General features: G+C 27.8%; 1 protein-coding gene across 1 annotated transcript; it reads left to right on the top strand.

Moving 5' to 3' along the window:
• The first annotated feature begins 15055 nt into the window (after window positions 1-15055).
• On the top strand, window positions 15056-16070 carry LOC147944019 (large ribosomal subunit protein uL1y-like). Its single transcript, XM_087450365.1, has 2 exons — window positions 15056-15189; window positions 15650-16070. The coding sequence occupies exons 1-2, from the start codon at window positions 15185-15187 to the stop codon at window positions 15915-15917; spliced, it is 273 nt and encodes a 90-aa protein (XP_087306491.1). The 5' UTR covers window positions 15056-15184; the 3' UTR covers window positions 15918-16070.
• The last annotated feature ends 180 nt before the right edge of the window (window positions 16071-16250 follow it).

A 16250-nucleotide genomic window follows, 5' to 3' on the forward strand; every position in this document is an offset into this window, starting at 1 on the left:
GTTTTCTCAGCTTTGTTTTGACACGCTTTATGGTAACAAATAGTGTTGAGGCTACTCATCTTCATGATTCAGTCTTGCAAATCCGTAAGGATATGTTTGCAGAGTATAGTGTTCTAGTGAATAGAAGTGGCAGTGGTGAATCAGAGACATCTACTCAGTTCCAAATAGCAACTTCTCAGCCTCAAGAGTAAGTTGGAAGTGATTATTGTGAGAGAACCGTTGGTTATGAAAGCATGGAAAGTATCTAAAAAGAGGTTGTGAAAGAGCTAGGAATTCAAGATGCATCAAATGAACTGGATTTGTATTTGAAAGAAACTGTGGAGAATCCAAACCTTCTAAATGGTGCTGAGTATGATGTGTTATCTTGGTGGAGGATCAATAGCCCAAAGTTCCCGGTTCTATCACTTATGGCTAGAGATATACTTGCAATGCAAGTGTCTTCAGTAGCATCAGAATCTGCATTTAGCACTAGTGAGAGAATATTAAACCCACAAAGAAGCTGCTTAACCCACTACATGATTGAAGTCTTGATGTGCACAGAGCAATTGATGAAATGTGAAATTCATGTCAATGAAAAGGGAGTGATAACAATCCAACAAATGCTTGCGGATGTGGTGTTGCAAGATGATCTCATGAGAGGTAATATCTTCTCTTAAACTCTTTTAACTCAAATGTGCTCTATACTTTCTATTTCTGAAAATTGATCTTTTGTTTTGTTATGTAGAGTTTGATCCTGAGTTCAACTTGCAAGGACTGTAGAGTGAGTTCCAATTTCAAATCAAATTTTAATTTTGATGTCTCTTTGATGAAACACTTTTGATGTCTTACTACTGATTACTGAACTAATTATCTTTTGTTTTGTTATGTAGAGTTTGATATCCTAAAATGAATTCAACTCGCAAGCAGCCAAGCCAAGGACGGTTTCAAGTAGCATTCAAGTTTCAAGTTTTAAGTTTTAAGTTTGATCTTTGTCTCTTTATTGTGAGAAGTCTGAGCTTTAACCTTTGATAGTTTGATGTCTGAACTTTGGTGTTTGATGACTGAATTTTGTTTGTATCACTCTTGTTGTCTAAACTCTGAACTTTGGTGTTTGATGACTGAATTTTGTTTGTATCACTCTTGTTGTTTGAACTCTGAACTTTGGTGTTTGATGTCTGAACTCTTGTTGTTAGGAAATAAGTTTGAATTTTGAAGTTTTAAACTTTGATGTCTCAGGCTTTTGTTTTCATTTTCGGGTATTTTGCTACATTTGGGTACAAATGGGTCCATTATACCCGAACCAAAGTTTGAATATTCAAGTTTCGGTTCTGGTTTGGTTCCAAAAAGTATAGAACCGAACCGATCCGAAACCGATAGGAACCGAACCAATATCCAAACCGAATCTTATCAGTTCTTAAATGGATAAAAACTTTGTGTAACCAAAAGAACCATATCCGACCCGAGTACCCGAATGCCCAGGACTAGGATCAGGGCTACTTGAGGGAACCACTGTTTGAGACTGTGTATCCTTCCATAATAATTTTTTACTTACAGCCTGATTAATCACCTCATCAGGCGCGAGCTGCGTGCCTTGAAAAACCATTTTATTCATATCCTTCTACATCTACCATAAAATACAAAGTAACTGGTGAAAAGAAATACGATTAACAAGGTAATTGTAAAAATTTTAACTTTTAAAATACGATTGGTAACAAAAACTATAGTAACTGTGACTGTTATTTTTATTTTAAATTTTTTAATAGATATAAATTGTGCTAAGAATATATTTATGTGACAATGTATTGAATTTTATTAAAAATAAAAGTTTACAAAAAAATGAATCAATAAATATTTTCAACAAATAAATTTAAAGATATGGTTTGGTTTTTGGATCGAGGAACCATAGTTAATAGTAATTGATTAGGGTTTATAATGGTTGTTGATACAAAACTAATTATGAAAATGGATCTCAAAATAATATAAATAAAAATATATTATTAATGAATCAAAATATATTTGTGATAAATACACATATTGAAAAATAAGGTTTCAATCATCATGAAAAAAGAAAAAAAAAAGAGAAAAGACAAACTAAAGTTTTATTTTTATTTATTTTCTACTGCCCAAAAAGTTTCAGATTTGTGACTTTAAACAATGTATAAAAGTGAGCAGTTTGACTTTGAAAGCTTTTAGAAAAGATAAAGTTCTAAAAGCATGATTGGTAAATTTTTTTGCTTCCAAGACTTTATATTAAACTAGATAAGGCCTGCGTTATTAACGGGTAACATTTTTAAAAGATTATTGAGAACAATTAAGTAGTAATATACATGTTTTTAGATTTTATCTTGTAACATTTTAATATTGAATATAAATCTCTCATATTTCATTTTAATACTCTCTCAGTTCCATTATATAAGAGTTTTAAGGTTTTTTTGCTCTATTTTATAATATTTTCTCAAATTTTTATGTAAAGTTATTAATATAACAATTTATGACTATTTGAACTATGCAGTATATTTTTGCGAAAATGATCTATTTTCCCATAAAAAATATCACATCAAGCTAGATATAGCTCAATCTTTGATCACGTGCTAGTTTTCCTTGAGAAAGTAGTTCTCCATCTATCTCTCCCTTCCCCACATATTTGGGTTTAATCGGTTTATGAACTAAAACCGATAGAAAACTACTAAAACCGATACCAAACCAGTTATATCAATTTATTGATTTTTTTAATAATAGAAAAAAGACCCAAGTCCAAGTGCGTTTCTTTCTTCGTCTTCTTCATTCTTCTCCTTCCTTCTAATTCCAGATTCTGTTTATTTGGAAAATAAAAATTATTAGTTCATGTCTCTCTTGAACTGTTATGATGAGTTTCATATTTATTTTGAATTTGCATCTTTAAAAATTAATTCATGTCTCTCTTTAATGATTGCTAAGAAAGAGAAGATCAAGGTGAATTTTTGCGGAGATTTTAGAGATCATAAAACAACAATCTAATTAGCCAAACCCAACATCTCAATTATTAAATTTGTTTTATTGAACTCTTTCTATATTCATTCGATTACTTATCTCAAAATAAATATGAAAAATACAAAACCCAGAAAAAAAAATCAACACAAACCACAATGACATATTCAACAATGAATTCTCGATTTGGGTTTAATCAAAGCTGATGAAGCTCTGATTGTGAAGCAGATCAAAGCGTAGAGGTAGAATAAGACGAAGAGATGAACCACTGCAAAATAGATCTATAGCCAGTTAGCCACCAATCACCATCACCGGTCACCATCATCGGAGAAAGCCAACATAAGGAAATCATCATGTTCTTTTTTTTTTCTTTTAATTTGTTTTAATTAATTGAATTCGGTTTAGATTAGGTTAGATTTGGTTTATTATTTTATTTAGTTGGTTCAGTAAATAGTGAACCAAGCAAAACTGATGTTTGTAGGTAATTAAGTGAAAACTATGTTCCAAAAGAGATATAGATCTTGAACTATGGAGTCGGAGAGATAGAGATTGAGAAATATTTTCTCAGAGTTATATAGAGTGCGGTAATAGATTGAGCTCTATCTGGCTTGACATGATACTTCTCGTGGAGAAATAGATCGTTTTCAGTATATTTTCTTCTTGGTTGAAGTTTAATAAATGACATAATATTTATTATTTATTAATATTTGTGTTTTTATCCAAAAATTCTTATAGGACATGGAGTGCCATATAAATATCTATACTATCCTAATAAACCATATTTTAAAATATGCAATAAAAAACCATTATTTGTATCATAATGTGAGCATCATAAAAAATATGTATATTGGTTAGTATTTTAAATTTAATAATAAAAATAATCAGTAAAAAATCAGTTAACATCCACAAAAATTTTGGAAATCCAAAAATATCCTAAATATTATTCTTCTATATGTCATAATTTCATAAGTAATACTTTTGTAAATTTTCATCAATTAACCAAAAATTCATTCCTACAAACTCATTTTTTCTATTTTTTCTAGGTTTCTCATATTACTACATGCATTCAAATCTTTAAAATAAAACATGTAAAACTATACTAATACACACCATATATTGAAATTTTTTCTTTTTAATTTCATTATTCTTTCAAGGTTTTGTGTGCTTACTTACAATAAAAATTTATATTACAACGATAAATACAATTTATATCCGACTAAATTATGTTAAATAACTTATGTTATTCTTTTTAACTTTGTTATTCATTATTCATTGATTAATATACATGCTTAATTAATTTTGTTTTTGCTTCCACATGTCAAATTTTATTGAGAACACACATCTTATTATATAAAGTTGGATTTTGAAAGTTAGCCATTAACAAGATTTTGACATGTGTCAAGTTATTAATCTCAGATTTTGACATGTGTAAAATTTAATATTTAATAGGAGGAATTTGATTACAACAAAAATAAAATATTTTGTTTAAAAAAATATTAATAATGTGAAAAGATAATTATCAAAAATTACAGAATTTATAAAAAAAAATACAAAGTTTTTTAAAAATAATTATAAGGAGATAATATATATATATATCTATATTTCATAAAATTCGAAATATTATGTACATATTTTTAATTTAACGTTATTAATTCTACAAAAAATATAAGAAAGGGATTAAGGAAAATATACAATTAATTATTAATTCTAAATTTTGTAAATACTAACTTCTATTTAAACATAAATCGTATATGTGAATAGTCTTATTCAAAAACACTACTTTCAACTTTGTTTAATTAGGAAATTTTTTCATTGGATAAATTTTCTTATTTTTTTAAACCAAAATTTTCTCCTACTTTCTCCGTTTTCAGTTGGTAATAGGTAAGATTAATATGTTGACCCACAAAAAGATTAATATATGTGTCTTCTTTTCCTAATACTGTATTTATAAATTTATTGTAGTTTTTTTAGATTGTTTTATTTATATTTATATCTTTGAATAAACTGAGACATGAACCATTCATCTTACATGATTGGTATTCTCTCTTTATTCGGATAAACCAAATTGAAGAGATTAGCTTTTGTCTCATTAACATCGTTGATGAGAATGAGAGATATAGGGATTCGATGACATCTTACCTTTGCTTTATTCCTTTAAAAATCTTTTCAACTTTATTCCGGTGGCATCAAAGACATACATGGGTAAGAGGACTACATCTTCCAAAGGATTTCAAAGGAATCTTGGTGACTATGTACAGACAGTGGTGTTCTGATTGGCAAATATGGCATGCTCTATCAACCTTCAGAAGACAGATTCCAGATTCATTTCAAGCAACAATTCAGTTTTTCCTATCAACTAAAGTTATGCCAAGAGCATTTTGGAGTCTCAGCTATATGCTGTTAGCCAATAAAAAGTATGTGAAAGGGGGACATAACAGATCATATCTGTTAGCCTATAAGTCTAAAGATAGCATGGTTACTCTCCACTCTTTCATCGAAATTGTAATAATTTCCTATATTTGCGTAAACGGTTGTTTTGAATCGATTCTGTATTTTGTAAACATTTTTTGATATCAATATATGTTGATTTGCCGAAAAAAAAATTTATATCTTTGAATTATTTGGGATTCATATATTCCTATGCTTATAATTTTCTATCGTTTCTTTAATTATGTCAAATTAATTTTCTTCTAATTTCTCAACTTTGATTGGTTGGTCATAAACCCTTATTTTTTTTTGCAAACATAATATTTACCATTATTCATTCAATCCTAAAGGGAGAAAACGAGTAGAAGCTCATCAACCTAATGGATGGATAAAATAGGTTAATCAAACACAAGCTTACAACAAACATAGATAGATAGATTGGAAAAAAAGAGAGATAACGAGTATAAGCTTATCAACCTAATGGATGGATAAAATAGGCTAATCAAACACAAGCTTACAACAAACATAGATAGATTGGACTGAGAGTGGACATGGGCTCACAAAGCTAGGTGGCGGTTGAGGTGTTACAGAGACAGTGGCTACATAATAGTGTGTCAAAGACACCTTCATGAATATATTAAGAAATTTAACATTAGTTACTATCAAAAGATTTTGTGATGTTAGAAAAAGGTTTTTACTTTCATTGGTTGTCGGAGCAAGCCATTTTGAGATAACAAAAAGACGTGAACTTTTTTTCTCCACACAAGAGGAGGGAAGAGCCGAGGTTCTCTCTATGGTGGAGAATGTTGGACACAAGTTTATCTCTCCAAGAGAGGAAGGTGGAGGAGGTTGGACGCATGGTTATCTCCCCAAGGGTGGAAAGGAGAGCCAAGGTTCTCTCCATGGTGGAGGAGGTTGGACGCAAGGTTCTCTCTATAAGGGATGAGGGCGGAGCCGAGGTTTTCTCCATGGTGGTCATACATTATTGTGATGATACATCATTGATTATCATTGATTAGTATATTATGTAATATACTTTTTATTCAAAATATTTTTTGAGCCAACAATTTTAGTAATTAAAAAACTATGCAGAAGTGAAAGTAAAATAGTTGGCTTAAGGTGTTCGTATAGACATTTTCTAGGTGGTGATAAAGAATATATTTGTAACATAGAGTATATTTAGGTGTAAAAATATATACTTTTAATAGTAACATACATAAAAGATTTGTAAATGGATATAAATAAATGTATTATAACAAAAATAAAATTTATAAATAATATACAAAAAAATTTAATATATTTTTGTTAAATTTAATTTAATTTATAAAAATTCAAACCCGCACATCGGGCGGGTCCTCATCTAGTATAATATAATTAGCATACAATGGAAAATATATAGATTTTGTTAGTTTTCCTTTTTTTATTTAGAAAAGTAAAAATTTTAAAATATAAACATGTAAAATCTTGTAAATATAATTAGCTGTCCTACTACGTTTATTTTTTAAAAAATGAAATATTTGACACATGTCAACATCTAATTAATTTATTTGACATGTGTCACGATCTTGTTAATTAGTAACTTTGACATCAAGCTTTATATAATAAAATTTAAAGCTTCTTAAGCCTTTTTAATTTTTTTTTTTATCTTTTCAAATTATATTATCTAGACACATGTCAAATTCTAATAAATTAGTGTTTAAATGTCAAAATCTTATGAAGTCTTATCGCATAATTTATCACTCTTGGATATTATTCCAAATTCGTTTTGGTCATTATTCCAAATTTCTTTGTTTAATTATAAATGTTGTCTCATCTTTGTTAAATTTTTTGCTATTTTAGTATAATACTAGATAATAACCCGCGCTGGTAGTGCGGGAATTTTTTTTTATTTTGTTAGTTGTTAATATTATGTTTATGTTGTATCATTCATTTACATGTTATATAATATAGTACTATATGGTGAATTTTGATTCATATTAAACTACTAATAGGTAGGCCTGGAAACTACTACCGATACCCGTATTGGACCTGTTTTTCGGTTTGTATCCGTCCCGAAAAAGGTACCCGCAGCTTTAGGGTCGAGTGAAGGGTATATTCATGATCGAGTATCGGATATTAATTTAATTTTGAGCGTCTCGTTACCCATCTCATTACCAGTTTTATTACCCGACTCATAAATACACGTTAATATTTTGTAGAATAATGTTACCAGCGTGAGGAAATATTTATGTAAATTTGGATTTGTTTGTTACAAAATAATAGTAAAAAATTTATTAATTCTATACATTTTATAAAATCATATATTTAATTTATTTAAGGTCATACTCTGATTTCGACCCGTAGTTGGTACTACTATTTTGGGTTGGTGCAATATCAAATTCGTTAATTATACATTCGGTAAAGCCAAAAAAAATCAAACAAAATATGTATTGATCCGTGATTTGGTATTACAAATTGATGTGATCGTGTTTAGAGATCTTAATATACCAAATTTACAAATTGGTATAACATGTTGTATATTAATTTTATAGGTGAAAATTACAATTAGGTTATGTATATTATCAATATTATACACTTAGTATTGTTTATATAGTAAATATTGTGTATAACCAATTAAGTTTTAGCCAATTAAATAGTTTGTTATTATTTCCTAAGATTTATGAAAAAATAAATAGAGTTTTCTTATTTTGTAAACAAATCTAAACTTTTTTTTTGTTAGTTATTAGAATAATTAAAATACAATAGCATTTTCGTAGTATGTCACATCAGAACTGGTTAAATTTTTAACAACATAGATTAAATAAGTATATAGATATATTTTAAAAATATAAACAATGTTGTATCCTAAATTTAATATATATTTGTTATTATTAAATGATTTAGATATGTAAGTATTTAATTTTAGTTTTATAAATAAATATAAGTTTTATAATTTTCTAAATAGTTTGTTATTGTTTCCTAAGATTTCTAAAACAATAAATAGAATTTGCTTAATTATTTTATTACATGATTTTGAAATAATTTTATTATTATTTTATTAAATAATTTCAAAATTATTTTATTAATGATTTCTTGTAATGTAATAAATTAATAATTACTATTTTTTGGATAATCATTTTTAAGTTACAACAAATTAATATTAAGATTCTGTTATTATATTTTATATTAAAATATAGTGACATTTTGTGTAATATTTTACATAGAGTAGGGTTATTTGTTTAAAGAGTTGCTTAAATAAGTAAATAGATAAATTTATCAGAAATAATCTTCGCATAGATTTTTGCGTGGAGAATTTAATCATTTTTTTTTCTTTTTTTTCATTTTTTTTCATTTTTTTTCTTTTTTTTTCTTTTTTCTTCTTTTTTTTCTTTTTTTTTTCTTTTTTTCTTTTTTTCTTTTTTTTTTCTTTTTTTTTCTTTTTTTTGTCTATTTTTTTTTCTTTTTTTTGTCTTTTTTTTTTCTTTTTTTTCTTTTTTTTTTTTTTTTCTTTTTTCAAATTTAATCATATTTTACTTTGCTTTATATACAAAAGTATCTGGATAAAATTTGTACTCCCTTTTTTTTAACTATAAACACGTGCCAAACGATTGAATAATATATGATCATGATTAGTTATCATTTACACGGTGTAATTATGACATGATGATCCAATGCATCTAATATTTATTAATGAGCACATGAAAAATCATTAAATAGAGATGATCATCTTCTCCCAAACACCAACTATATAAAGATATCACTATAGAGATCGTTTTAATTTATCAGTAAAACGTTGGTGCTTCTCTCCTTTAACAACAAGTAGTTGTATTATCCTAAAAATTAATTCAGAAAATAGTTTAACAAGGGCCAAAATCTCAAACATCGAACAAAATCTAACAAATAAAAACGGTTTATATCGCGAAGAAAAAAATCATTATTCTAATTAACGAACTGCGCAAGTAAAGATTTTTAAAAATATGGGTTGTTTGTGTGCAAAGCCAAAACGTGAACCTTCAACGCGTGACGGAAGCATGTTCCGATATGATCAGAGTAGCTATTCTCAGAACTTTGATGATGGAAGAACTGAAAATAATGTGGAAGTTCCCGGGCCTCAGGTACCTCCTCAATCGCAGAATCTCCGAGAGAGGTAAAAAGTGTAAATAAAGTTTCTTTGAGAAATTTATGATATTGTATTAGTATAACATAATCAACTATGCGTATATTAAAACCAGAATAAAAGAAAAAAAAAAACCCATGCGTATATTATTAATAAGATTATATAGATTAATAAAGTGGAAAAAGTTGTAATTATATTGGCAGTAAAATAAAAAAAATTGTTGTTGCTTTTAACAACAACCTAATTATAAACCCGAAACGCGAAAGATTTTTCCTTTATAAGTCTCACAACAAGTGTATTCCTCGTCCTTTTTCTCCTATATGATCACGTTTTGTCATATTTCAGAAAGAAGGATCTTTTGTCCATTGACAATAAGTTCATCCTTTCGTTTCATAATATTAACTTATAAATAATGTTTTCTAATTTGGATTTTATGGTTACTTTGCCAAAGATTAGTTCAACTTGCAATGGACTAATTCCTTCAAAAAAAAATTAACGGATTTAAACAAAAAACCCATATTTGTGGGGTTTGAATATAACACAGGTAAAGTAAAAAAAACCTTGGATTTTTTTTTTTGCTTTTAACCATTGGACATTCTACAACGAGTTTCACACTAAAAATAAGTGTTCAATGTTTATCCTTTTTCTCTAGGAAATCCAACACAATTTTAGTCGAGAATAAACTTATAGAAAGAATTGGAGACTTATGGGATGGATGCATCAATGCATGCTTATAAAAAACTTTTTTCAATGAGTTTTTTAAATATAGTTAAGCTTTGCTATTCGGTGATATCCGGTAATGGTTGGTATTATCGACTCTTTTAACGACTTTTTATGTTAATACTTTATTTTTTCTAGTGTTTTCCTTTGAATGTTGTAGATCAAAATTATTCATCTTCTATTTTTTTGTGTTCCTACATATATATATTTTATATATAATCCTTTATACTATAAATCACAAGTCACCTAGCCAATTAAATCTTGCCATATCAGATTTTAGGTTTTTCTAATTTAAAAAATAAAACATTTATCGCACAACTAAAAACAATTGTCGAGCAAAAGAAAGTAAGCAAAAAAAATTCCTGATTTTTCTCCCACTAATATCTCCACGTTCAAGGTGATTTTACAACTGATTCCACTTTTATTTAAATCATAATTCAGTTTATTTTATTTCTAACCTTCTCTTTTCCATCGTTTTTTGTTGACTCTAAACTACATCTCCTGTGTAATTCTCTCATCTCCATTCTTTTTTTTTCCTGATTCCTCATCTAAACTACAATTACCAATATGAGACAGGTAAATGTTTAAACTTTTCTTCATATTCATATAATTTCTCTTCAACTTATATTAATTATGATTTTTATATATTAAGTTGGAAGATCCTAATTGTTGGTGAGGAGGGGAATTGAGATACGAAAACAAATACTTTTGTTTTTAAAGAGATATTCCAGAAAATTATATAATGATAACTCATATACTGGTACTACATTCACCTCTACGATTTTTATTATTCATGTCAATATTATAACAACATTCATTGCACCTACAGATATACTAATTTGATGATTGTTATTTTTTCACATTTATCTTTTTTTTTGGACAAACACTTGCTTTCATTTATGCAAACAAAACCAAGTACAAGGATCTAAGGGATCCAAAGTTGAAAACATTACAATGCAAAGCATTCCCCAATGCTAAAAGAAAAAAGATAAGGTTCATCGATTTTGAAACCAAAAGAGCTGTGAGACAAAAGCTTGGTAGCATATTGGCACATGTGAGATCTTGGTTAATCGAGACATCATCCTAGAGAGAATCGAAGGACGACAGATTGGTCATAGTCACAAGACATTCTGACGTTGATAAAGGAATCAATGTTTTGGTTCTTGCCGGAGCAGGATGAACTACATGAACTAGCATGTCAACAAAGATTCGGAAGACTATGGTGATATAGTCGGTTGAGGATTGCTTTAGAACCCAAAGCGTAGGGTGTAGATCTCTTCGAGAAGTCGCATAACGATCTTTCAAGCACACGATCCATGTGATGGATATAGGAGCAGCTATAGTCAGGATTCGCAAAAGATACATGTAGACCCATAAAGAAGCAGGAGGATCCTCTCTCACATGGATCTAACTATCATTTTTACTTTTTTAGGATGTTTTCTGTTAAGGGGAGTGCTATAGGGCCAATTCAAGATCAACAACAAGTGTACGTTCATGGTTATCCTTTATCATATTTTTTTTTTCTTTTTTTAATGTTAATACAATTCTGTCATGTTTAAATTTTCACGATCAAATTGAATTTTCTATTTTTAAATGTTTAATGTTTATATATTTGCTAATTTGTTCGCATATACAAAGTATTGATCATCTACTATGAACATGAAACAAAGGTGTATTATTTTTAGGTTGCGTAATTTTGAGACCATCTCATAATTGAAATAATATATTACTTTCTCACAAATTAATAAGGAGTTATATATTATTATTATATAATCATAAATAATAATTCCGTGCATACGCACGGGACAAATACTAGTATAATATATTTTAAAGATGAAATATTTTTGAAAATTATTTTGAGATGAAGGATATTTTAAAAACTGACTTTGTAAAAAATGCATTTTTGAAATTTCTTTTTTAACAACAATACACAAAATACATCTATATTAACATTTGATAATATACCCTTTTAGTTATACTTAATTACATAGAAAGTCCTTAGAAAAAAATATTTCTGAATTTTATCTAATTTTCGTAAATCTCTCTACCAAACTCAAACATAAATATATGATTCTTCTTCTATTTTTATTTGATCTTATATTTAATTATTTTGAATTATTATATAATACATATACTTAATAAAATTTATGATTTTTTCTGCATATGATGTGATTCAAAAAAATTTAAACAGACATATATTAATCAATCGATGAATAAAAAAATTTGTATACCGCGCCCCACATCCCTTGGAAAATAGGGCAATGATATAGAGTCATGCTATAAAAAGAACCAAAATGTTTCCAAATACGAATTAGTAGGGAGATTGATTTATGAGACAAACAAATTTATAAATTTTATCTGGTGTACTCCAGTTCTTTATTTTAAAGAATGAAAACATTTAAAAAGTTAAAATATTATTAAGTCGGGGCTACACTATTTTATTATTTTGTTAACACTATCAATACTAGAGTATTATATACATATCTAATTAAGTTTATTAAATTAATATTATATAAAAAAACAAATTTTTCTTGCGGTAAGCCTCAGGTTAAATCATAAAATTAACAACCAAAATATAATTATACAATCTTAAACACTAAACAAAATAAACAAAATTAACAAATAAAAACAACTTTAAATTAATTTAGTCACAAATAACATGTATTGCGAATTAAGATCTAGTGAATACTAGACCTTATTTTATACTAGATAAGGGCCCGCACGATGTGCGGGTTTAAAAATTGATTGAAAAAATAAATCCTAAATCTAAAACAATTTTTCAAAAATATATAAAGAATTTTTTTTTCTAAAGTAAATATATAAATAATTTAAGTTAGAGAATATTTGTATTTACCTTCATACATTTATTTATATTTCTATATTTTTAGTATATTATCATAATTTAAAGCTAAATTCTATCCCACTAAAACTTTTGTCAAATATTCATCATTACAAATATTATTATTGTCAAATTTAAAAAACGTTTCACAACTTATTCACATAATATTTTACATGCAGCAAATTCATCAAAGCAACATCTAATAAGTAACCACATACAATTTTACTCTATGTTTTACCATTGAAAATATGTTCTTACACCCAAAATTATTTTATTGTTAAAGTATACTCTTTATCACCATCTATAAAATGTCTTCTAAACAAATTAAACAAATTTTATGTTGCTTTACTTTCATTTTGGCATAATTATAGTTCTTATAATTACTAAAATTGTTTTGTAACATAATTTCTTTAACCATGAAGTTTTTTTTTACTCCAAATATATTGGATGAACAACTGGTGAAAACTATCTACTCAATTACAATGATTTTATGACTAATCCAATAAAAATTGAGAAATTGAAAGAAATATAATATAATATAATAAAATAAAAATTTGAAAATTATAATCATGATGGTATATATAAGTCTTAGATAATTCAGATATACAAAATAGAAACTTTATATACAATCCAAAACATGACATATGTCATAATCACGTTAAGGATCAACGACCTATTTACTTTTCAGAAGTATCTAATTGTACCAAAACAACTTAAAGTTATGACCTCGTCTCAAATATTCTCGAATCATAAATTCTCAACTTATTTTTACCCGAATCAAAAGTAGGGCGACATTATCCTGGAGAGGGGGATAATTTATTAATTATTCTCAACTTATTCTTTTGATATAATTTATTAATAATAATATACATGCTTAGTGAATTACTTTTTTGTTTATACATGTCAAACTCTTATTGAGAAAACACGTATAACATAAGTAGCCTACAATAGAAAATATATTAGTTTTGTTAATTTTCCTTTTTGATTTAGAATTTTTTATAGATAAACATGTAAATTTTATTTAGATTTAATGTTATTTTTCAATTAGCTGTTTTGAAAAATAATAATTTTGGACACGTGTCAACATTTCATCAGTATACTTGACATGTGGCTAATTTGAAAATCCAACTTTATATAATAAGATTTTTAATATAATAAAAAGATCGGTTCTCCATGATCTTCGTTTTCTTTGCATGTGCCTTCACAAATCTTCTTGCAGTACCCAATGTCCGTAATTGGCTAACCATAGAGACATAATTTTTTTTTTGTGTGCAAACAAAGACATAAAATTTAATGTGCTAGGTTATATAGTATAATTATACGACCAAATATGGATGACATATAGTATATTTATTTTACCAGGTAGTGGTTAAGAATCTTTGTAACAGTGAAACTTTGATATAGATGACACATAGTATATTTATTTTAGTTGTTTGTTTTTAATATAATAAGATTACAATTATAATATGTTTTGTTTTACCAAGCTTGAAAACTGTGATTTTTTATCGTTAAAATTGACATATGTCACGATCTGATGAGTTACTAACTTTGATCTCTAATCGTTAAAATTGACACATGTCACGATCTGGTGAGTTACTAACTTTGATCTCTAATCGTTAAAATTGACACATGTCATAATCTGGTGAATATTTAACTTTGATCCCTGATCGTTAAAATTAACATGTGTCACGATCTGGTGAGTTACTAACTTTTTAAAATTGAAATGTGTCATGATCTGATGAGTTACTAACTTTGATCTCTGATCGTTAAAATTGACATGTGTCATGATCTTGTGAGTTTTTAACTTTGATATCTGATCGTTAAAATTAACCCGTGTCACGATCTGGTGAGCTACTAACTTTGAGAACCAAGGTTTATATAATAAGATTATTGTAAACAATCTTTTTTAATGGTTTTAATATTAAAAAATCATAATATCTTGAAAAATTCTTTTTATATCATAATCATAGCATTTTAATTAATATATAATATTTACTTTTAAATGAATATACACCCAACCTAGATTAGGGTTTCCCCCTTTCTTCACCTTAGAGATTAGTCTCTCTCCGACATCATCACTTCTCTCGTTTCGTCTTATTGCTAGCTTTTTGAATTTCCAGGATCAGAGACTCGTGAACTGAGAATAAAACTCAAAGATGAGGTACTTCAAAAAGCTTTCTTTTACACGCTTCTCTACCAATATTCATATAGATCTCTATTGCTATAGTTTTAGTGTTCGCTAATTTTGCTAATATTGTTGGCTTAGAGAGTTTGTACGTAGTTGTCTTCTTGCTCTATGGATCATATGTCGTATTTCTGTAAATCTGAGTTCCAATGGGTTTGGTCGTTGGTACATACAATCTGAGGAGAAGGATACCATTTCTCAATTGTATGTATGATCATATCTCATGTACCAGGCGTAAATCTGAGGAGAAGGAACTCAATATGAATAATATTTATATAGAGATCTCTATTGTTATAGTTTTATTGTTTGTTTATATATTACCATGCTAAGATTGATATGTTTAGAGAGTTGTTGTTGCTTAATCACATGGTTCAGCTTAAAGCTCTTGTTTATTTGCTTGATCTAATTTGGTGAAATGGATTTGTTGGTTATATAGTAGTAAGCTTCAAACTGAGGCTTGTAGAGAAGCCACTGCAGCTACTAGGGACAAATCTGAGGAGAAGAAACATAACTCTAAGGGGACAGTGAAGCTTCAAAGTGAGGCTGTTAGAGAAGCCATTACAACTATCATGAAAGAGAAGAAACATAAGGAGAAGCTTCAGACTGAGGCTCTTATTAGAGAAGCCATTAGAACTATCGAGGAGAAGAAAGATAAGCGTTTAAGTGGATCTGTTAAGCTCCCACACGTTCCTGCCCGAAAATGAATATCCGCCTATGCTTGAAACATGTCGAAGGAGGTGATTAACATTTCTTTGTTTTTGTTTGTCCGTTTGTTGGAATGATTCTTTAATGTTGTTGTTACTTGGGTTTATACCATGGCTTGATACAAGTTTCTGTGTCTGATGGATCTTTTTAAAAAAAATTCATGACTATCACTAATTAGCTTTATATTATATTATTATCGAATAACTTTATTTCAAACTTATCGGCCATCAAATGTTTTCAAAGTGTCATTGTTTCATCCAAATTTTCTCATGCATAAAGATTGATCAAATCAAAAACTCATATAAGGGCATCTTTATTGGGGAACACTTTTG

The sequence above is a fragment of the Camelina sativa genome, chromosome 5 (assembly GCF_030686135.1).
Source record: "Camelina sativa cultivar CO46 ecotype springtype chromosome 5, ASM3068613v1".
Lineage (NCBI taxonomy): Eukaryota > Viridiplantae > Streptophyta > Magnoliopsida > Brassicales > Brassicaceae > Camelina > Camelina sativa.